Raw genomic sequence first — 24,781 nt, forward strand, 5'->3', positions numbered from 1 at the left:
TGATTGACTCCGCCGACCTTAGCCTACAGGTAGATTTCCCAGACTCTGAAACCCTTGACCAGTGGGCGCAAACCACAGTTCAGGTAGCTCCCACCATTTGCCAAGTTCACCAATAACCACACCATGTTTACTCCCAAGTGATCCTGCCCCAATGGCCACCCATCAAACTGAGATAGGAAAAAGGCGCAAACACCAAAAGGAAAAGCTAGTAGTTTATATAGATCGATATATAGATATATAGATATTGATATATATATTGTGTTTACATAGTCCACAAGTTAAATGCAGGTATCCATAAGAAGAGCATTAACAATAAAAATACAATCTGTGTGTAGCCAAGTACAGAGACTTAAAATGGTAAAACAGCAAAAAGGATCTCACAAAAGTACAAATATACAGTACAAATTGATTTATTTAAAACAGTTACAAAAAAGCACAACAAAATAGAGATTATCCTTAGAATTATTAATGCTTTGTTAAAGATCAGGTAGGATTAGAGGGTAAGAAATGGTATTGGGTGGGAGGAGCACCTGACTAGTTCTAAGGCTTTAGATACAATGCAGTTGATTACATATTAATTCAGCCATTACATACTGGGGATAGTGGTTGGGGGATCAGTAATTTATCTACAGGGAACTCCTACACAAATCAGATCCATCTAGACCTCCCCAGTGCCATCCTTCTCTACTCCTTAGGACCCTAAAACCACCTGGATGACAAAATCCCCATCTGTTCTCCACCCCTATCACCTATCCATATATTCTTCCCTCCCCTAAGGTGCTGTGCAAGCTGAGAGCAGTCTGCTCTCTGCAGCTGGAACATATACTGTTTTGGCTACAGGGATCCTGTGTGACTAGGAAGTGTGTAGATGACAGCCGTATTTTAATACTTCAGGTTAGCCATGAGTACGGTCAGTCTCTTCCCCAATCCAATTCACTGAGTGCACACATGAAGCAAATGAGGGGTCCACCCTGCCTTCAGCAATACCAGCAGCTCACCAACCCTCACAGTTGACAACTACACACAAAGTCCCTGCCAGGGGGTGAGGGGGGCATAAAACCACTGTGTTATCTGTTCTCTCTCTCTCTGAAGTACCTAAGACCCCCTAACATAAAGACAGACTAAACACTTCCAAGTCTGACATTAGGTAAAGGCACATGGGCAGGCTGCCACACACACTGCAGACAGGAACCCAGTCTGGGGCCATCTTTACTGCTAAGCATTTGCAGTGGATGGCTTTGGGATCACACAGAATGTTGAGTTTGCAATCTACTAGGGGAAGAGCCTAGGCTTAACAGGAGAACTAATAAAGAAACCTTTAATGTGAAAAGTGCATTTATTACTATTATTCCTGCTGAGGAGGCTCAACAGGGCAAGCCATCCCACTTCTCCCTCGGCCCCAGGAACTGTGCATAGTCTGCAGGTAAGGAGAGAATGCAACCAACTCTAGAATCAAGGGCCAATGTCATCCTAGGCCCAGACCAGGCTTTAGGTCCAAAGATGGATCCTAGAGTTGAAAAAAACTGACAGCTGCAAAGACCCAGATACTTATTTTATTATTGCATAATGTGGGAGACCTTTCCAACCCTGGGGAAGCTAGAAGGTGAAGGCTTCCAAGCAAAGGCTAACATCCGTCTATAGTAGAATTCAGCTCTTCAACTGTAGTGTACAACTTTTCTGATCTAGAAAGTACTATAGCTTCAGTGTAGTTTAGTAAACTTAATCCTAGGAGGTCAACACACCTCTCTAAAACGTGGCCTCTGTCCTATTTGCTTCTAGGACTGTGGCCTAATCTCCCATGGCCAATTCAAGGAATCTGGTTATCTTTACCCCAAAGGCCTGAGCCTTTCCCGACGTCCGTCAGCTGGTGCCAGTGTAACCACTCAACATGCCTACTCAGTGCGGGTTTAAATCCTGCTACCATCCTGTTCGTCTCTTAAAAGGCCTGGGATACCCACTGGCAAAAAGAAAATTAAACCCATGAAATGGAGGAGCTATTTCAGCCAAACTTCAAACTCTTTCTCAACCCCAGAACATGGGCTAGAGGAATGCCCCTAGGGTCCTGGCTCAACACCTAACACGGTTGGTTCTTCTTGTCTTGAAACATGCTACAAAGTACCATAAAAGAGAGAAAAGACAGTCTCTAGTAGGACCCGCTTGTTTCTCTCTCAAGACAGGCAAATTTTTGGAGCCAACGGGCTTCTGACAGCACTGAAGCCACATCCTTCCAGATCTACTAGCCCATCCACAGCATGCAGACCAACCCTGTCTAACGTGACTGTGCTGCGCAGAAACACTGGTAGAACACAAGTTAGAATGGACTGGATGTCTGAGCTTAGTCTACATGGCCAAAGACATGAAGGACAGGAGCTAAATGGGCAACAGGCAGGACAGTGAGCAGACAACAGCAGTGGCCAAAGCAGCACAGAGCAAAGCCCATGGTGTTAGGACCAAATGGGACCCTAAGTGTAAAGAGGGGTCAGCCTAGCTCTACTCAGGCTCCTCCCTCACCTGAGGGCCCAAGCCCCTTCCCCACTTCCTATCTTGATAAGAATGATCTTAGATTACCCATCATCCTTTACCAAGTTCCCCTTCTTCTAAATTGGCACCTGTAATTCCGTTCAGTTTCAGAACTTTCTCCAAGTTCTGGGAATGTCCTATCACTGACTGGGAACAGGCTGATCTTTGCCAACGGCCCAGTCCCCAAAAGCTGACAGCTAACCACTGAACTGCTTACTCTAAAGCCCACTCATGTCTCTTACACACTCAGGGTAAGCACTGCCACAGCTCTGACAAGCATTCTTTTCTAGGGGTGCACACTTCAGGAAAGGGAGCCCTCAGCTCAGCAAAAGCGTGTTACGAATGCACGGCACCATATTAAGGGAGTTACTGTTATTACTTTATCAGACAGGGATAAAAAAGGAACCACAGCAGAAAGGTCAGTGCCCAATTTGGCCAAGTCTTCAACAATTTCTTTTTCCAGGATTCAGCGGGCATTACCAGGCTAGAAAGCTACAACTAGTCTGAGTAGAGAGTGATTTGACTTCAACTACAACCGGATGCACGTTGGCCCCATTAGGAAGAAGCTCAGTGGTATCCCCGGTAGACATTTCTTGAGCATCTACAGTGCATGTCACTAAATTCCCAGGATGAACCTTCGTGTGAGAAAGGGGGCTTTCGAGAAACCCGCGCATACATTGACCCCTAGGAAGGAGTTGCTCGCCAAACAGAGAGGAGGCCTTCTCCTACAGCTCTCATCTGAGAGAATCCTTAAGACTCAAGCCCACAGGCCCCGCTGTAGGAAATAAGCCAGAGAAGCAGCAATCGGGGACTGGGGGACAGGAGAGGGGAAAGAACGTGATCTCTACCACAGCACAGGGTTGGTGCCGGACTCTGACAACACTCCCAGACTTAAGGACTTGTCAGCCTAAGTTAAGCAGCTTCATTTGGATGTTCCCCGAAAAGCTTGCTGACCAGGTATCTGCTCTCAAGGTCTGAAACAGAATGCAGGGCTTGCAGCCCGCCAGCCAGCTTCTGTCACTCTATTCCCGAAGAGAACCTTTAGCACCTGAACACTAAGAATGACTCCATTCTCAGAACTTCCCCTCCCCCCAGGAGGTAGGTAAGATTATTTATCCCCATTTGGCAGCTGGGGAGGAAGTGAAAGAGTGAGAGATCACAAGACTTGCCTTAAGTTTTGCTCATACCTCAGAAGTGTGGGACTCCTGATGACAGGCCAGGTCTTGACCGCTCCAAGTCTATCTATGAAGGAAATGCCACAATCATACTCTAGGAGAAGTCTAACTAGAGAGCTGGGTGGACAATACCCTGAGTTGCCTTCAAGAGTCTAAAGAACCACACACTCCCCCTTTAAAAAAAATCCACACAAAAAATACTCAACCACCTGAAAGTTGGTGGGGGAGCCTACATCTTAACACCCAGTGGAATCCTACGGCCTCAGCTGACACTACAAGTTGCAGGTGACATGTGGTTTAAGGGAGATGGCAGCAAACACAGCCAAGACAGCAAATCCTCTTTGTAGAAGAACCCACCACCACACAAGGCAACAGCCGCTAAGATGGTACAAGGACTATCCTGGACTTTCAGAGCTGACACTGGAAGGGCACAGTTGGGAGATGCCAAAATGCTGAGAGGCAATGGACTGAGATGGGAGGGGCCAAGTAAAACCACCAGAATGGGAAATGCTCAGCTTAGGGCATGGTTTCTTCTTTGTTTCTCCACTATAGTGCTGCCAGTGAAAGAGGACATGATTGAGTTTCTAAATATAAAAGTTATAGCCGATAGGGAAACCAGAGACCCTTATACACTAAAAACTAGAGGTCTTAGTGGACAAAGGCAGTGCAGCTACACGTGAGGCCCAGATCAAGACACCATGCAGAGGTCAGGGCAGCAGAAGGGCGGGGGCAGCGCAGGCACTTAGGCACAACATAGACAGATAATGGAGGAGTGTGGGTGCCTAGAGGAAAAGGTCCTCCAGGTCTTTCCAAAGTCACTACTAGAGACTCAGGGAAATGTCAAAGCAGGCCTGACATGTGGAGTGGGAGTTTTGTTGGGTCAGCCACCTTTCAAAAGCCCTGCCTAGGGCCCATCGTCTAGCAGTCAAGTCTTTTCCCCAAAGCCCCCGACGGGGTCCCGGCAAGGCAGCCCTGAAGGGATTTCTCCTCTCTCTTTTGGCCCCTAAACTGCTAGAAAGCCTTACAGAGGAATGGGAGGTGAGATGGCAGTGAGCAGAAGCAAAGCGTCAAGCAGAGTTCCGTAGATCATGGTGCTTCCCAACCCCAACCCCAACCCAGCCATAAACATCTGTAACAAAAATCACCCTTTAAAGTGCACGTCTCTCACAAGAAGAGTTCTGGGTGGGAACCTTCTCATTTTCAACCATTGGGCCTCCTGCCCTCCCACCACAAGAAAGGGAGGGGGAGGAAAAAAGAAAGAAAACAGTTTTACTGCTACTATAAGCTGTGGATCATTTTTGGCTCTTTCTTTGCTCCCTCTGCCACCTGCTCCCAAAGCCTGTCCTTTCCCTCGCAGGAGCCAGGACCACGTAGGAAAAAAACAGGGCGGCCCTGACTTTGGAATGTTTCTTATCCTAGGTGCACTCCCGCCCTTTCCTGCTCCAAGCCTGCTATTCCTCATCTCAGCATCCCCTAGGGCTGTCCTGAAAGGATGCCATGGGGTAATTAATGAGCAACAGATCCTGCTTTGGGAGGCTGTCTTCATGCCTCCTATTTCCCTCAAATCTCACTGCCAAGAGACCCATTCTCTGCTTGGCATGTGCAAATCCTCTGGCTGCTCACGGTGAGGCTCACCTCTGGGGATAAAGCCCCAGTCCTGGGCTGGGAAAGAGGTTCATTTTCCTGCATTGGAACGCCCTTCGATGGACAGCTTTACCTCCTGTGGGATAAAAGAGGGGCGGAGCAGCGCAGCCCGTGCCTCCTCCCCTTGCACGCTGTATCTTTGGAAGCTTGGGGCTGGCCAGCAGGCCTGAGCACCAGGCTCAGGCTGGGAGGGCTCTCCCACCCGGGAACCCTCTCCTGAAGGCTGGATCTTCCCCTCGCTGTCACATAGTTCTCTGGGCCCCAAGACTGTCCTCTCAGGCCTTTCTCGGGGTATAGCCGGCTGGCCTGGGGGAGCACAGCCGGTCTGAGAAACTGAGTTACTGTTCAAGCTCTGTAAACTGATAGAGATGCAGACATCTCCCACCTGGAGCCGGTGACAGGGCAGAGAGAAGAGCTGTGCAGTCCGCCCAGGGCTGCAGGAGGACCAGCCCTGGCCATATACAAAAAAGGGGTGCTCGGGAGGCACCTCGATGCTCACTTTGCTCTGCTGTTCACCAACCACAAAATGCAGCATGACAAATCCAGGCCACTGGCTCTCCTGAATGTCCACAACTGTGCTAGAGTCAATCTTCAGCCCCCCACTCACTTCGGCACTGCGCACAAAATCCTGGGTTTGGAGGTCCTCTACCCGCTTCAGCTCTCCTGTAGCCAGCTGAATGATGGCGCCTTTCATGAAATGGGAGGGCAAGTGGGAGAGGTAACGGGAGGTGGTGTTGGCTCCTTGTCTGGGAAGGTGGCTCTGGCCTGCATGTCCAGACTTGGTGCCCCCAGGATCTCCGAGCCTACAGGCAGCAGGCTAGGGTCAGCTCCAGTGGGCACCAGGTTGCCATTGGCTACAACCATTGCTTTGGGTAAAGGTCTGTGTTTTACTGGTTCCTGATGCGACTGAGGGTAGAACACACGGGCCTGATTTTTCTCCACCAGTTCTGTAGGATTCCTGGCTGACCCTCGTCCCTCACCCTGATGGTCAAGGGTATGATGGGATAGGTTAAGAGGGCTGGCTTCATCTTTCCTCTGAGCTGCCACCACACGATAGTCCTGAGAAGCTAAAGTGCCAACTACCCGCTGGACCTCCAGGTCGGTGTCTGGGGTCCCTCGGTGTGCTGGCGCCGCCACCTCCACTCGTGGAGTCTGAGACCCTGAAAACAACTGTCCGTCCGCCATGCCTTCGACCACCGGCACCAGTCCTTGGCCTTCGCCCTTGCTGCCGGTGGAATCAAGGGCTTCACTTTCTCGTCTTACTACATTTCGATCTCGCTGTCTCTGTCCATTGGCAGCAGCTGCTTCGAGAGCAGACTGGCCCTCCTGAGGGGTAAGAACGGGGCTGGCACCTGCTGTTGGAGTTTCATGCAAGGTATATCCAGCAGGTAGCCTAGACATTTGATAATAAATGGGCATCCGGCCTGGAGCAAGATCCAGTGGTTGAGCGTTCGAGTGATGTGGCAACTGGCCGGGTGGGGAGGTGGCAGAAGAGGACTTGTTAAATGGCTGGGCTGGGGATGCAGCCTGGGGGGGAGGAGTAGCTTCTTCGGCTAGGAGGGAGGCATATGGCACAAAGTGTGGAAGGTGAGTAGTGGCAATGTTGGCAGAAGGAGAAAGGAGGGGACTAGGTAGGAAATTAGGTGGCACAGCATAAGGAAGGCTATAAGGAGACCCAATAAACTGCAGTGAGGTGGATGGGAGCTGAGCATAGTGGACTGGGGGATAGTGGATTCCTGGATGTTGAATCAGTGAAGACGCTACATTAAACGTGGGGGGTAAGGGACTCATGTTCACAACAGATGGGAGGCCAGTTGGTGAAAAGGTGGCAGGTGGCACAGCCACCTTATACAGCATGCCATACTGATCGACTGTCAGACCAGTGATGGCCTCAGTTCCATCGCCCCCGAGGCTGACTCTGGCTCCTGTCTGGCTCTGCCCGGCCACCACGACCCCTCGGGACCATTCAGAGGCATCACTGGAGGGCGTGTGGTTTGTGGAGCAGCTGGCAGTTCTCCCCATGTCCTCGCTGGTCACAGGGAGGTCTCGTTTCTTTGGTGGAAGGCATTCCTGACTCCTTTCATGAACAGGTTTCATATTGCTTTGCGGTGTTCCTGGAGCCTGGATGGGGTTTGCTTGCTCCTTGGGGCATCAGAAAGGACTTCTCTGTGGCTTCCCTGCACCCTTCTCTGCTGCTGGCTGGGGTGCCCACATCTGCTAAGGAACAAACCAGAGGCAAAAAAGAGTAACCCAGGGAATCAAGTCAAACAAAATATCAAGAATTGCACCCAAGTAGAAAGCTGTAACAGAGGAGAGTGGTGAGAAAAGGAGGCTGTCTTTTCACCTGTTAGCCTAAGAAGAGAAAAAACCAGTCAGGAAAACCACAAAGCACAAAGAGCTCCAAGGATGAACATTCAAGATGCATAAATAACCCGAGGGTTCCATGATCTCTTCACTACCAACTTCTGGGTTAGTCATGCTTTTCATGAGGCCCTTAGCTCTTTACAGTCTCCTCCCACGTGTGGGGAGATCAATGTGGCATCTTCTTTCCCTCAATGTATGGCCTCATTCTTGCTTCCTTTACTCAACTTAATTTGAGTTATGATCTCACTTTCTCCCATCTCTTCTATCCTAAGACTGGCTAAATTCATGTCACTAAGTGCTGAGGAGGTTTGCTTGTCTCTCTTTTTTTATTATTATTATTATTATTATTATTATTATTATTACTAAAACTTGTTCCAGGCGGGTGGTGGCAGCATTTGCCTTTAATCCTAGCACTTGGGAAGCAGAAGCAGATGGATCTCTGAGTTTGAGGCCAGCCTGGTCTACAGAGTGAGTTCCAGGCCAGCCAGGGCTACACAGAGACATCCTAGATCCAAAAAGCCAAAAAAAAAAAAAAAAAAAACCAAGACCTTTGTTCTCTAAACATATTATGAAATGTATTTTTGTTGTTCTTCTTCTTCCAAGAAACTTTACATTCCAACTTGGATCCCATAAGAAGAGTGATTATTTTCGCTTGCTCTATACCTTGTTTCTTCTCCACCCTCTCTAAAGAGCAGCCAGACAATTCTGACTTCACACAGACTTCCCGTTCCCTGCTCTGGTCAGACTTCTTTTCTCCGTACTGATCACTTTCAATCTGCCTTCTTTTTTCCCTTGTTTCTTTGGCCAGCAGCTCCTTATCCACTGTAGGTCTGCTCCGGGTTTGACTTCATACAATTCTGGTTCCAGCTCTCCTCACAAGTATGGTCACTTGCTATTTTTAGGTCTATATGATTCAGAACAAAGTTTTCTCTCCCCTTTCCCTTACTGTCCCTTTTTGTAATCACTTTATGCACTGTCGAAAAGCACCTTTTTAGAGCCACTATGATGGCACATGTATAGAATCCCAGCACTTGGGAGTCAAGAGTTCAGGATTTTGAGGTCGCTCTTAGCTACATAATGAATCAGAGGCTGCTCTGGGCTACATGACAACCAATCTCAAAAAAAAAAAAAAAAAAAATCAGAAAGCATCTTTTTCGTATGAACATGTCAATGCGTATGAACTTTACCAATAATTTTTCCAATCAGGCTGAATTCTGTTCTGTTTTTCCATTGTTACTTGCCAAAAAAAATTTTTTTTCCCTGTAACAAGGAATCCAAAGTGCTTGTATTACCTGAGCTTCTGGTGGTACTTCTGAGCAGTTTTAGTAGGTGTCCTCCCCTCTGGCTTAGGAGCCTACAAGACAGAAATAAGAATGTAGTAAGCAGGAGTCTGACCTGTCACCCTCCCCAGGTCATCATAAAAGGTAATTCCAAAGCCACCAGAAACCATCAAGGTCCATGAGCTCTTGCTTCATTCTCTACCCAAGCAGTAACAGCACATTTACCCAGAGTGCCCAGGAGATTGAAGGGGAATAAAAAAATTCCAAGGCTGGTGAGATGGCTCAGCAGGTAAATGTACTTGCTACCAAGTACCAAGCCTAATGACCCGGGTTCCATCCCTGACCCACGTAGTGGAGATAATCGACTCCTGAAAGCTGGCCTCTGGCCTCCACACACAAATTAAAAACAAAACAAAACAAGCCAGGCGGCGGTGGTGGCGCACGCCTTTAATCCCAGCACTCGGGAGGCAGAGGCAGGCGGATCTCGGTGAGTTCGAGGCCAGCCTGGTCTCCAAAGCGAGTTCCAGGAAAGGCACAAAGCTACACAGAGGAACCCTGTCTTGAAAACAACAACAACAAAAAAAAAACAACAACAACAAGAAGGAGGAGGAGGAAAAGAAGGAAAAAGAAAGAAGATCTCTTATGCTTTAATTTTGGTAAGATATCCATGGGGAGAAATTTCCATGTATCAAGTTTCATTGGTTTCTTTATCATAATATTTTTTATTCTCTATCCTATTCTCCAAAAGATTAGACTCATTCCCAATCCAAATTTTGTTTAAATGCACACATAAAAATGGGAGACTTAATACTGTTTGCATGTAAACAGGGAGAAGCAGGGAGTTTCACCTTTATTAAGGGCCTATGAGTTTGCAAACGTGGAGATTATTTAAATAAGAAAGGCACTAGAGGAAAAGGAACAATTATTTAAGTTTCTGGGGCAGAAAAAGAGGTCAAGGGGGAGTTACTCAAAGTGAAAGCCATATTAACAGATTTTCTTAGTAAAATTAAAAGGGCTCCTCTGTGTGTGTGTGTAAAATTTTCTAAGTGACAACTTCATACTACGGAATGAAATGTGAAAGAAACTGAAAATATCCCTTTAAATCTATGTAACTAGCAATGGTGAACAAAACTATTACTAAGCTACCAATATCTGAATCTACACTTGCCAGAAACATCAATAATTAAACCTTTCAAGGTTTGAGATGCAGCTCAGTTGCTAAAGTGCCTGCCTAGCATGCATCAAGCCATAGGTTTGATCCCCAGCATCACACAGATTGGACATGGTCATCCTCGACTACATTCAAGTCTATATAGTACGTCTGAAGACAGCCTGGGTTCCATGAGGAGCCCATCTCAAAGAAAAACAACAACACACAAACAAAAAAACGGGCCATCAAAGTCTTAACAGAGTTAGCAGTGTTGAGTGGTTCTGAAAAATTACTGCCTGTTCTGTCAAAGTCACACAGAATATTGCAAGCCTCGATCCAACTGAAGGCAACATTTACCTAAGATTGGCATAGTTCAAGAGTACACAAAATGTGGAAATGTGGAAAAACAAATTCCTAGTGCCACAAACAAATCGAAAATTGGGTACAAGTCATGCATTCATTCTTCATCAACAGTTTTTAATTGACAGCACTCAGCTTTCTCCTTAATTCCCACAATGATGCTTGCTCTCTGTAGCTAAAATAGATAAGAAAACCTGTGTCTGGGTCACCAAAGAGTTAGCAAACAAGATAACGAAAGGATGGAAACAGGCAAAAAGTCCACCCGCACCCTCACCACCCACCCACCCCCCCCAACCCAAAAGAAGAAAGCCAAGCCTGCGCACCCGGTTCCCACAAGGCAAAACATTTCAGAATCTGAAACCTGGGTGTGGGTGTATGGAGCAGCTCTGGAGATTTTCTCATGGGAAAAGACACAACTTGTGAACCCAGCTGAGCTAAGGGGCAGAGGAACCGTTCCAGGGACCTGCCAATAGAGACGGAACGCAGCTCCTCTTCATGTCTGGATTGGAATCAAGGGGTTGCACACTGAGGGAGACCCACATTCTCTGAGGGAAAGGGGTGCGCCCCACAGAATGGGAGCAGCCTCGTAGAGATCAGAGGTGATGGCTTTTGAGGATCCCTCAATCGCTGTTCCGACAAGGGTTAAGGCCTGAACTAAGGCATTCTATGTTTAGAGAGTCGGGGGTCGGATATCGGGCTGAGGCCAGGCCCCGCTGGCGACGCTTCCTTGTTTGGGGGCCCCTTCCCGCCCTGAGAACTCGGACATCCTGGCCCGTGGGCACAACACCGCCGGGTTATCAGGGCCTGAAGCCGCCTTCCGGGCCAGGCGGGAAAGCAGCATCTAGAGGACTAGGCACGGCCTCTTTCGCTCTCTCTGCCCGCTGTTTGGGGCGCCCTCGGCCCGGGGAAGCAACGGGCTTCCAGGGGGCCCTTCCACCGGAGCTCCGAACCCAGGCCCGCTTGGCCTCAGGCCAGCCCGGCGGCCACCACTCCAGGCGACACTCACCGGCCCATTTCACGGAGCTCCCTGGACTCCTCCCGCTCGTCCCGGAGCCGCCGCCACCGCGGCCGCCGCCATCCCCGGCCCCGGAGCCGCCCCACACCCAGCGGCCCCCCCAGCCGGGCGCCCGGAGATGGCGTCAGGCGGATCTCGCCCCCGACGCGGGGAGATGACGTCACGACCCGGCCTGGGAGCACCGCCTACCTTAAAGAGGAGGAAGCTGGCCGCCTGCCCATCATGTCCAGCGCCCCCTTTGGGAGGAAAATGAATGCTTATCCCTCTGGATGGGTTTGGTGTGTACTTGTCTCCTTACTTCTCCAGGCCCGGATTCCCTAGAGAAGTTTTCACAAGCCCATCACTAGAAATGCATACAATGGTGGTCCCTGGGGAATTTGCTGGAGTGGAAAGATGGAAGGGTCACTGTAGGGTCAGGGTGAGAGTGCTGGGCCCAGGCCTATTTAAGGGTCAAGAAATAGCCCAGGGCTGGACAGATGGCTCAGTGGTTAAGAGCACTAGCTATTCTCCTAAAGGATGCAGGTTCAATTCCCAGCACCCACATGGCAGCTCATAACTGTAACAGTTTGAAGGGATCTGACACCCTCGCACAGACATATATGCAGGTAAAACACAAGCGCTTATAAGACAAAAGTAAATAAATCATTTAAAAGGAAGGAAGGAAGGAAGGAAGGAAGGAAGGAAGGAAGGAAGGAAGGAAGGAAGGAAGGAAGGAAGAAATAGCCCAAAGTGGACCTTGTGCAGGACCTAGAAGAAGCAGCAGCGAGTACTGGAGACCAAGGTATTTGGTTCAGGACAGCGGAAAGCAAGTTGGTTTGGTGAGCAGAGGGCTTGGCTACTGATTTGAAATACTGTCACCTATTAATTCCAGTTCATATTTGAACGAAAGTTTGATTGGCTTAAGTAAAAACAAAAATGAAAGACTGATTTGAGATTTGGAAGGTTGCTGATTGGGGAGGGGCGGTTTTTTGTTTGTTTTTGAGACTAGGTCGCAAGTAGCCCAGACTGGTATTAAACTCACTGTGTAGTTAAGGGTGACCTTGAACTCTTAATCCTCCTACCTCTATCACCCAAGTGATGGTATTACAGGTGCATTCGTTACTTTTTTATTCCTGTGATAAAATACCATGACCAAGGCAACTTGCAGAAGAATTTTTTTGAGCTTACCAGTCCAGAGGGTTAGGAGTCCATTGTGGTGGAAAGCATGGCAGCAAGCAGGAGTTGTAGCAGCTGGAGCAGAAGCGGAGGGTTCGCATCTTAAACTGCAAAGCAGAGAGAGTTGAGTGGGAATCACCTATGGCCTTGGACCTCCAAGCTTGTCCCTAGTGAAACTTCCTCCAGCAAGGCCATACTTCCTAAACCTACCTTAACAGCGTCAAGATTCAAACATCTGAGTCTATAGGAAAACCTGTCGTTCAAACCACAACAGGCACACACCACCATATTTGGCTAATGCTTGACTTTTGTGTCCAGATTACAACTATACTGAAAAAGTGGTTGTGCATGTCTTATAAAAACAAATAGGGGCTGGAGAGATGGCTCAGAGGTTAAGAGCACTGACTGCTCTTCCAGAGGTCCTGAGTTCAACTCCCAGCAACCACATGGTGGCTCACAACCATCTGTAACAAGATCTGGTGCCCTCTTCTGGCCTGCAGACATACATGCAGGCAGAACACTGTATACATAATAAATAAATAAACCTAAAAAAAAAAATTGAACAGAAGAAAAGCTGGGGGATTTGTAAAGACATTCTGAATGGGTTTCTTTTCCCTCCCCTTTTTAGTGTCTTCAGTAAGTAGCTATTGTGTTTGTTTGTTGTTTTTAAAGCACTAGTTAGGGGCCAATGGAGATGGCTCAGTGGTTAAGAGCACTGACTGCTCTTTCAGAGGTCCTGAGTTCAATTCCCAGCAACCACATAGTGGCTCACAACCATCGATAGTGGGATCTGATGCCCTCTTCTGGGCATAACAGTTTACATGCAGGCATAAAAGTTTACATGCAGATAGAGCACTCATATACATTAAATAAATCTTTAAAGTACTAGCTGGGTGATGTAGCTTAGTTAGTGGAGTGCTTGCCTAGCATCCATGAAGCCGTAGGTTCATTCTCTAGCACTGTACACAATGGAAGATGGTGGTGCATGCCTATAAACCTAGCACTCTGGAGATGGAGGTAAAGAGGATCAGAAGTTCAAAGTCATCTGGCTGGCACTACAGAAGTCTCTGTTACCAAAACAATCAAACAACAACAAAAGCACACACATACATAAAACACGCACAGGAAGTACAAGGACTAGCTGGTGCTTCAGCTAGCGTCTGGTCCCTAATGTGTGGCCATCTGACTTTTTCTTTTTCTTTTTTTTAACTACTAAATGAGTGGGAGGAAGATGTAAAAAGAACTTCCGAAAAAGCCAAGCCTGATTACCTATGATCCCAGCACTTAGGAGGCTAAGGCAGGAGGATTGTTGCAAGTTCAGGCCAGCCTGGGCTACCTAGTGAGACTTTGTCTCAAAACAAAACAAAACCTTTTCAAACATTTTCTGAAGTGAAAAAAATGGCAAGAATGTACAGTATAATATCATGTATATAATGTTACAAGATACACTGTATCTTGTGATACATGAATAATTATGTGTAACTACAAAGTAACAGTAGGATGCATACTAGTATTTCTGGAGAGGAAGGTGGAACTGGACTGGTGGTTAAAAGGAAGAAAAGCACCTTATGTTACTGTTGGAGTTATTACAAGAATATTACCTTAGAATAAAATGGACATGGTAGCACATGCCTATAATCTGAGCATTTGAAATATGGAAGTGGAAGTCTCAGGAATTCAAGGTCATCACTAGCTAACAATAAGCTTGAAGCCAGCCTGGATTACATGAAAGAGAACCCATTAAAAACAAACAAACAAACAAACAAACCCAAACACCTAACTCTGTGTGTGTGTGTGTCTGATGTGTTTTTTTTTTTTTTTTTTTTAAAGCTATTATCTTTTAGCTATCTCTCTTCAATCTGGAAGTCCTTCATTTTCTTCCTTTGGGTTTTCATTGCTGCTGAGGATTTTTAAAGGCATTTGGGTCATGTGGGGACTGAAAAGTTGAACTTCAATCTGTTTTATCCACTTCCCATTCCCCACATATTTATTGAAATTCCTTTGTTGTGTGAAGTTGGAATTCTTATGATGGGAGAGCCTGAGCTACGGTGGTAGAAGTAAACAAGAGAAAACCTTGTTATGCTGGTTATTCCTCTCCCTAAGCCAGCAGGAATTTGAAATCGACACTAGTTGCCCAGTTCCTCTCTGATCTCTGTACTCCTGCAGCACAGTCAGAGGAAGCTCAGAAAACTTCCCCAAATCTGTGTGATGGTAGGGACTGAACCAGAAAGAACAGGGCTAACTTGGGAAAGCATCCACATCATAACAATAGGAGGAGATGGTGACCTTTCCACACTTTTCACATCTTCCTTTTTGTATGTCTCAGGATGTAAAGCATCACTTTGGGAAAGGAACTTTATCTTTGGACACCAATAACAGAAAAATCCTATCACAAACACACTCTGAGATATTTAGTGAGCATTTGTGCCTGGCATTAGATTGTTTTTGTGTTTTCATTTGTTTTGTTTTGTTTTCCAAAGCTTTTTGTTTTGTTTTGTTTTTTGTTTTTTCGAGACAATGTTTCTCTGTGTAGTTTTGGTGCCTGTCCTGGATCTCACTCTGTAGCCCAGGCTGGCCTCAAACTCAGAGATCCGCCTGGCCTGCCTCCCAAGTGCTAAGATTAAAGGTGTGCGCCACCAGCACCCGGCTTTCCAAAGATTTTCTCATTGTCCATGTACACATACACAATCTGCAAGCTTCTGTCTTATCTCCTACGGTATGTACCATTGTTTCTTTATGCTTTCTTGGTCATGTGACCTCTCCAGATTCTAGAGGGGATTTCCTTTCAAATTCATGAATAGTTTATTCAGGAGGCTTTATAATTCTCACTATAATTAATCTGTCCTTAGGGGAAGGGGTTCTCCCTCTTTTGTCTGTTTTCTCAGATATTTATTTAAAAGACTCTAGATGTTTTTGTCCAAAATAACCCAAAGAACTTTCAAAGGTTGCAGTAAAACACTAAGGACCCCATGGGTGCTGGCTCACTCCTATAATTCCAGTACTTGAGAGGCTGAGACAGAAGGATTGGCACCAGTTCAAGGCCAGCGAGGGCTATTTATGAATGTGAGGGCAGACGAGGCAGCATGACAAGACCCTACATCCAAAAATGAACAAAACCCAAAGAATCCCGCTGATAATTAGAATACAAAACCTACCCCTAAAGTAATTATTACAAGTCAGGGTGTGGTGGCACACACCTTTAGTCTCAGCACTAGGGAAGCAGAAGCAGGAGGGTCTCTGTGAGTTCGAGGCCAGCCTGGTCTACAGAGCGAGTCGAAACAAACTAACTAACTAACAAAAAAAACAAGTTATTACAGTGGTTTATTTGTGTGTGCTCGTGATGTGAAGGTCAGAGGACAACTTGCAGTTGGTTCTCTCCTTCCACAATGTGGATCCCAGGGACCAAATTTAACCTTTATTTGAATTACGAGAGTCATATCTAAGCAGTTAGTCCACAGAAAAGCAAATGCTTCCAGGCCATTGCACCACCAAGAATTCCTTACATGGGGTTTTTAAATGAATGGAGTGGCTGTGGGAAGAACCAGTCTCTCAGAATACACTTTTCTTCTTGCTATAGGAGGCTTGCTCAATAAAATGATTTGTGAACTTGCAATACCTGCAATACATGTCCAGCTCAACTTACAAAGCTGATTGCCTTTGGGTTAATTTACAATAGGTTATCAACTGCCTGAGACTCCTAGGGGTGGGAGTGGGGAGCAAAAGGTTAAGTCAATATTTCCTGCAATCCTGCAAACTGCCTCTGGATCATTGTGAAATCCCCAAAGTGATGTGTCTTCCAAGACCTCACTTAGAAAGTCTGGAATGTAAAGGACTGCTTCTGGCCTTCAGGAGTGTGCTGGTTGCTTACTGAGGAGATCTACTTGTTTCAAAGGTCTCTGCAGACTGGATCAAAGTCAACACTCTGGTTCTAGTAGTCCACTCCAGTTTTGTAAGATACTGCCTTTGGGGAAAACATCATAGAGAGAATTCCCAATCTCTCTGTATTAATTCTTACAAAATGGGAATCCCAGCTGGGCAGTGGTGGCGCATGCCTTTAATCCCAGCACTTGGGAGGCAGAGCCAGGCAGACCTCTGTGAGTTTGAGGCCAGCCTGGGCTACAGAGTGAGTTCCAGGAAAGGCGCAAAGCTACACAGAGAAACCCTGTCTCTGGGTGGGGGGATGTGGGGGAAGATGGACTCCCACATGATCTCTAACTCGAGTTTCCAAAGGTCTACAATGTAACACGACCAGACTCCTGGACTTCTTCCACTGAGATAGAGCCTTATCTACTCAGTGTTGTCAGAGTTACAATAGCTGTTGATTTTAAGCCCTCAGGGCAAATTTTTCTGGAGTGGCTTCTTAGCCCTTAAAAAAGAGGTATTCCTTCTGCCAGGCGACAGCTTATACGGCACTACACTCAAGAAAGGACAGTAAGGTGCCTTTCCTCCCGTCAGACTTATTTCCTGTTATCTCCACTATTTCCTCGTTCCAGTGCTTCACACAAACCACTAACCTCTCAACTTACGGAAAAACTTAGCATCTTCAGTGGTGGCGCACGCCTTTAATCCCAGCACTCGGGAGGCAGAGCCAGACGAATCTCTGTGAGTTCAAGGCCAGCCTGGGCTACCAAGTGAGTTCTAGGAAAGGCGCAAAGCTACACAGAGAAACCCTGTCTCGGAAAAAAAAAAAAAAAAAAAAAAAAAAAAAAAAAAAAAAAAAACAAAAAAAAAAAAAAAAAAACAAAACATAGCATCTTTGACTATGAAGAGAGTTCAGGTGGAATAAATATTACACTTAAATGCAGTTCTCTGGCGGGTGCAGGCCAGTGATCCAGGCAGAAGGATCACAAATTCGAAGCCAAGGTGGGTAACTTAGGGAGACCCGGTATCAACATCGAAAACATGTGAAGGTCTGAAGATATGGTTTGGGGAGCTCTAGAGTCAAACATGAGTTCTACAAACAAACACAGAGAAGCACAGGCTGTTCTCTGCCGAGGAAAGCGGGCCCCCGTCACCTGTGGAGAGGAGACAACTGCAAACTTGATTTAAATTTATTATCATTACTTATATTTTGCATGTATGTGTTTTGCCTGCATGTATGTATGTGCATCATGTGTGTGTAGTGCCCAAGAAAGCTAGAAGAGAGTGTTGGAATCTCTGGAGCTGGAGTATGGTTGGTTGGGAGCTACCACATGGACACTAGAGACTCAACCTGGGTCCTGTGCCAGAACAGGAAGTACTCTTAATTGCTGAGCCCTCTCTCCAGACTGGTTTTATTTATTTTTAATTAATTAATTAATTAATTAATTTTTCTATTATTAGCTTGATACAGTACAGATTCTCATCCTAATAGTGAAATGTTTCACTGAGGCTTGCCCAGTGATTGGGTAAAGCCAAAACTTATTATAAGCCACAGTCATCCTAGGGTCCCCCCTGCTATGTAGCCTCTCTGGTTCTGTGGATTGCAGTCTGATTGTTCTTTGCTTTATATCTAGTATCCACTTATGAGTGAGAACATACCATGTTTGTCCTTCTGGGTTTGGGTTACCTCACTCAGGATGATATTTTCTAGTTCCATTTATTTGCCTGCAAATTTCATGCTGTCATTGTTTTTCTTTGCTGAGTGGTACTCCATTGTGTATATGTACCACATTTTCTTAATCCATTCTTCAGTTGATGGGCATCTAGGTTGTTTCCAGGTTCTGGCTATTACAAATAGTGCTGCTATGAACATAGTTGAGCAGGTATGTTTGTGGTATGATTGAACATTCCTTGGGTATATTCCCAAGAGTGGTATGGCTGGGTCTTGAGGTAGATCGATTCCCAATTTTCTGAGAGACCGCCATACTGATTTCCACAGTGTTTGTACAAGTTTGCATTCCCACCAACAGTGGAGGAGTGTTCCCTTTGCTCTGCATCCTCTCCAACATAGACTGTCATTAGTGTTTTTGATCATTGCCATTCTGACAGGTGTAAGGTGGTATCTCAGAGTCGTTTTTGATTTGCATTTTTCTAATGATTAAGGATATTGAGCATGTCTTTAAATGTCTTTCAGCCATTTGTGGTTCTTCTTTTGAGAATTCTCTGTTTATCTCTTTAGCCCATTTTTTAATTGTTCAGTATTTTTGATGTCTAGTTTCTTGAGTTCTTTATATACTTTGGAGATCAGTCCTCTGTCAGATGTGGGGTTGGTGAAGGTCTTTTCCCATTCTGTAGGCTGTCTTTTTGTCTTTTGCTCTACAAAAGCTTCTCAGTTTCAAGAGGTCCCATTTATTAATTGTTGCTCTCAGTGTCTGTGCTACTGGTGCTATATTTAGGAAGTGGTCTCCTGTGCCAATGCATTCAAGAGTACTTCCTACTTTCTTTTCTATCAAGTTCAGTGTAAGTGGATTTATGTTGAGGTCTTTGATCCACTTGGACTTTAGTTTTGTGCATGGTGACAGATATGGATCTATTTGTAATCTTTTACATATTGGCATCCATCACATGGACATGCCTGGGTCCTGTGCCAGAACAGTAAGTACTCTTAATTGCTGAGCCCTCTCTTCAGACCTGTTTTATTTTTTTATTTTTATTTATTTACTTGTTTGTTTGTTTGTTTGTTTATTGAGACAGGGTTTCTCTGTGTAGTTTTGGTGCCTGTCCTGGATCTCGCTCTGTAGACCAGACTGGCCTCGAACTCACAGAGATCCGCCTGGCTCTGCCTCTCCAGTGCTGGGATTAAAGGCGTGTGCCACCACTGCCCAGGGAACTTTTTTTTTCTTGGTTTTTCAGGACAGGGTTTCTCTGTAGTTTTGCACCTTTCCTGGAACTCACTCTGTGCCAGGCTGGCCTCAAACTCACAGAGATCCGCCTGGCTCTGCCTCTCCAGTGCTGGGATTAAAGGCGTGCTCCACCACTGCCCGGCTCCACTCATGAATTTACAGCAGCTGTGGCTGGTTGAACGACTGCAAGCCAGTCACGATTCCATCTCACCAGGCCCCATCACTAGCTGAGAGTTACCGGCTACTGAAGGCTGCTGGGAAAGGGAGAGTCGCTTTTCCTCAGGAGTGTGGCCGTCCATACTCTAGTGTATAACCCTATATGCGCATGTGCCTATGAACAACACTAACTGGACTCAATAAAGAAGAAGGAGGAAGAGGAAGAAGAAAGAAGAAATAGTAATGAAGTTGGGAGGGAGATGTGGGACAGTCTGGGAGAAGTCAGACTACATTGTATCCATATATGAATGTCTCAGAGAATATACAAACAAAACAAAATAAAGAGAAACATACCCGTTAGATGAGTCAGCAGATGAGGGCATTAATAGTGCAAGCCCGAAACCTGAGTTCAATACCTGGAACCCCAGTAAACATGGAAGGGGAGAACCAACTCCACAAAGTTGTCCTCTGACTCCCACATACACTGTTTCATGTACACACACACACACACACACACACACACACACACACACACACACTAATAACTAAATAATTGTAGCTGGAGTTTCTGCCTAAAAGACATTCAATTAATTTGGGATTGGAATTAGGGCAGAATTTCTAACAATATCTGAAATGGCACTAAACATTCTTCCACAAGTTTTTCCACATATTAATGCAAATCATCATTTTTAGCATTGATGAATTATGAAGTCAAAATACCAGTCAACTCTGAAAAATGTGAAAGATATTCTATGTCCTGTAGTACCAAATAGTCAGCTATGATCTCATTCTTTAAAAAAAAAATAATTTATTTAATTTTATTTTATGTGCATTGGTATGAAGATGTCAGATCCCCTGGAACTAGAGTTACAGATAGTTGTCAGCTGCCATGTGGGTGCTGGGAATTGAACCTGGGTCCTCTGGAAGAGCAGCCAGTGCTCTTAACCACTGAGCCATCTCTTCAGTCCTACAATTTCATTTTTTTTTTTCAAAATAGGGTTTCTCTGTGTAGCTTTGGAGCTGGAACTCACTCTGTAGACCAAGCCTGCCTCTGCCTCCCGAGTGCTGGTGTTAAAGGTTTGTGACACCACCACCCAGCCACAATTTCATTCTTTATACAGAAAGAAACTTTCACATCCATCCCATTAGAATGAAAATTTGCTTTCACCTTTAATGAATGGTGAAATTATATGTATCCAAAAATTGTTTTTTGTTTTTTGTGGTTTTGTTTGTTTGTTTGTTTCCGAGACAGGGTTTCTCTGTAGCTTTGCACCTTTCCTGGAACTCACTTTGAAGACCAGGCTGGCCTCGAACTCACAGAGATCCGCCTGGCTCTGCCTCCCAAGTGCTGGGATTAAAGGTGTGCGCCACCACCGCCCAGTTGACCATGGCAACTCTTATAAAAAAAAGCATTTAATTGAGATGTGCTTACAGTTTCAGGGGCTCAGTCCATTCTCATCATGGCAGGGAGCATGGTGACATGCAGGCTGGCATGGTGCTAGAGAAGTAGTTGAGAAGTCTACATCTGGATCCTGGCAGGCAGCAGGAACTCTGAGCTTGAAATGGGCTTTTTGAAACCTCAAAGCCCACCCCTAGCGACACACTTCCTTCAACAAGGCCAGACCTCCTAATCCTTTCGAATATCACCATTGCCTATGAACCTACAGGGGCCGTTTTCATTCAGAGCACCACATTCCACTCCTTGGCCCCTATAGGCTGTAGCCATATCATAATGCAAAAATGCATTTAGTTCAACAAAAGTCCCTATAGTCTATAACAGTCTCAACACTGTTTAAAGTCCAAAGTCTCTTCTGAAACTCATAGCAATCTCTGTAACCCCTGTAAAATCAAAATAAAAAAGCAGATCACATACTTCCAACATATAATGGCATAGAACATACATTCCTATTACAAAAGGGAGGACAGGGAGCATAGTGAGGAAACACTGAACCAAAGCAAGATCAAAACCAGTCGGGCAAACTCCAAACTACATCTCCATGTCTGATGTCAAAGCACTCTTCAGATCTCCAACTCCTTTCAGCTTTGTTGACTGCAACACACTTCTCTCTCTTGGACTGGTACCACACCCTGTGATCAGCAATACTTGGCAGGTATCCCATAGTGCTGGCATCTCCAATATCTGGGGTCTCCATTGAAATCTAGGATTCACCTTCATAGCTTCATGCAGTGGCCTTTCTGGGCCTCCATGTAGGGGCACCCCTGACATACACCTGGTCCCAGTGACTTTCCTTAGTCACTAAGGGAGATTCCACAGACTCTTTCTTGAGTCCTGGACTCCTGTAAAACCAGATCCATGTGACTAAAGCTGACAAGTTCTTTCTTCTGCTTGTTGGGGCTGGAACTTGGCCCCTTTGTTCAAATATATTTTCATCAGCTTTCTAGGTTTTTTGTTTGTTTGTTTGTTTGTTTTTGAGACAGGGTTTCACAGCCCATCCCTGGATGTCCTAGAACTCACCAGGCTGGCCTCAAACTCAGAGATTCACTTGCCTTTTCCTCCCAAGTCCTGGGATTAAAGGTGTGCGCCACCACCGCCCAGCCAGCTTTCTGGCTTCCTTCACTGCTTAAGCTTTTCTTTAACTCATTTTCACAAGTTGGATGCTTAGCTGGGTCCTGCAGGTCACCACTCCCTTTATTTCACTTAGCACCAGGCTTTTCTTTAAACTTTTTTTTTTTTATCTCTTTGATTACTGGACTTAAACTCCTTTACACTTCCTAATGCTCCTTTTCTTTTCAAACTGTACATTTTCTATTTTTCCTTGTCCAGCTTGCTCCTTTTCATTATAAATCTGCATAAGAGTGGCCACTAATCACCACATGGCACAGTCAGTACTAGGCTATTTTGAAATCTCCTCTACCAGCTTTTGGGGGATGCACACACCTTTAGTCCCAGCACTTGGGAGGTAGAAGCAGGAGGTAGAACTTGTGAGTTCAAGGACAGCCAGGCTGTTACATAGAGAAACCTGTCTCAAAACAACAACAAAAACGAACAAACAAACAAAAAAAGAAATCTCTACCAATGCTGTTAATCCAAAACTCTTGAATTTAGCCTCAGGTAGATTTTTTTTTTTTTTTTTTGACAAGGTCAGAAAGCAGCCTCATTCTTTGCCATAATATCACAAGAACAGTTTCTAGGCCACTTACTAGTCTTCTCCTCTGAAAACACGAGCTGGGCTGTCATAATCTACGTTGCTCTCAGCACCACTGTCTTCAGGCTTCTAATAGCATGACTCTCTAAGCCCCACTTAAACTGCTCAACCACGTTCCTAATCCAAAGTCCACCAACAAGCAGCACAGTCAGCCTGTTGCAGCAAGAGCCTGCTTCCTGGTGCTGACTTCTGTCTTAGTCAGCCTTCGAATACTGTGAAGAGACGCCATGTCCACAGCAGCTTCTATAAAAGAGAGCATTTCATCGGGGCTTGCCTACGATTTCAGAGGTTTAGTCCATTATTGTCATGGCAGGGAGCATGGTGGTATGCAGGCAGGCATAGTGTTGGAGAAGGAGCTTAGAATTCTACATCCAGATCCCCAGGCAGTAGGAAGAGAGAGACTTTGGGCTCGGAATGGGCTTTTTGAAACATCAAAACCCACCCCCAGGCACAAAGCCATACCTCCTAATCCTTTCAAATAGTGCCACTCCTTATGAATCTGTGGAGCCTATTTTCATTCAAACCACTACAATGCGTGTATGCCACATATGTGCAGGTGCCTGTAGAGAACTGAAGAGGGCATCAGGTCTCCTGGAGCTGCCCACGGGGCTACTGGGAATCAAACTCTGGTCCTGTCTCCATCTCTCCAGCCCACGTACTTGCCAATTTTAAACTGTATGTCTGCGTGTTCTTTCATTTGATCTCCACAACCTAGAGGCTCAAGCTATTATCCAGATAAATATTTTTCTCTTTTTGCACATGAAAAAGTTTAAACATTGAATATAAGAACAATTTAAACAGAACACATTAGTCCTGTTTTACCTAAATTTTTACTTTTAAAAAGTTGACAGTAGTCTTGACCATTTGTCACTGGGGCACATAGTTTATCACCAGGGCTCATAATACATGCATGCTAGCATTGGGGTTGTGATAGCAGCTTAGAATTTACAGGAAATACAGCTAGTATGATTGTGACTTCTTTTCTTTGAGGTGTCTATGGAAAAAGGATTTACCTATTTTGGACTCAGCTACATTTGCTTCCATGTACTTGGCCCTTTGTTTACCTCAGATTCAAATGACAATCAAACAGTAAGCATCACTTGTAGGGTTTGTTGGACAAAGTATATAATTTAGAGACTCAAAGGGGACAGAGTGGAAACAGGTGGATCCAGAGTGTTTGCTAACCAGCCAGTGTAGCCAAAAGACCAGCTCCCAGTTCAGTGAGAGACCCTGTCTCAAAGAATAAAGTGGAGGGGCTGGAAAGATGACTAGCTCTAGGAAATGCAGTGCCCCCTTCTGGCTTCTGTGGGTACCTGCATCCACTTGTGTATACATATACACCACCACCTCCACACATGTACACCAGTGAGCATACCTGAACACATATGCATTCAGACACACACACACAACCACCAACACCACACATATGTACACCAGTGAGCATACCTGAACATGTACACACACAGCAACAACAACAAAAACAACAATGTGTATGTACACAGACAGTAATAAATGCAAATACTAATACAAACCTCCACAGGTGTTAGTGGAATCACATGGAATGGCATATATGAAAATGAGAACTATGAAAGCACAATATGTATTCTTCTCTGTCACTGGTGTAGCAGGGTGTCACTGACTTATATGCTCAACTTCTTTTCAAAATTAATCTCTTTGTTTACAAAATATAACAAAGGTTCACCATGGAATATTTTAGAAAATAAAGGTCAGCTGAAAGGAAAGGACTAAGATCTCCTGTTAGGCTTCCTTGAATGGGATCCTCTAGATTTCCAGGGCGTCAGAATCACAGGAAGTGTTTGAACTCAACCTTGGTGGGTGGGGCCTTGATTCAGTCCTTTTAGGATGTGGCCAAATAACTTGCATTTTCAGGAAGTTCCTAGGTATTTAGAGGTTGTGATCTGGGGTGAGATGTTGAGGACTTAGTGCAGAAACAGGTCATGTTATGAGTATACACTGTATTTTAAGTAAGATTTTTGTTTGTTTTTATATAACATTGTTTCTCTAAGGTGG

General features: G+C 45.5%; 1 protein-coding gene across 1 annotated transcript; it reads right to left on the reverse strand.

Moving 5' to 3' along the window:
* Positions 1-194: 194 nt before the first annotated feature.
* Atxn1l (ataxin 1 like) lies at positions 195-11,608 on the reverse strand. The gene is given in 4 exon segments (XM_028891058.2): positions 195-6,056; positions 6,059-7,553; positions 8,996-9,057; positions 11,500-11,608. Coding segments are annotated over 2 exon segments (2,064 nt in total). The 5' UTR covers positions 7,437-7,553; positions 8,996-9,057; positions 11,500-11,608; the 3' UTR covers positions 195-5,370.
* Positions 11,609-24,781: the final 13,173 nt, after the last annotated feature.

This window comes from Peromyscus leucopus, chromosome 5 (assembly GCF_004664715.2).
Source record: "Peromyscus leucopus breed LL Stock chromosome 5, UCI_PerLeu_2.1, whole genome shotgun sequence".
Taxonomy (NCBI): Eukaryota; Metazoa; Chordata; class Mammalia; order Rodentia; family Cricetidae; genus Peromyscus; species Peromyscus leucopus.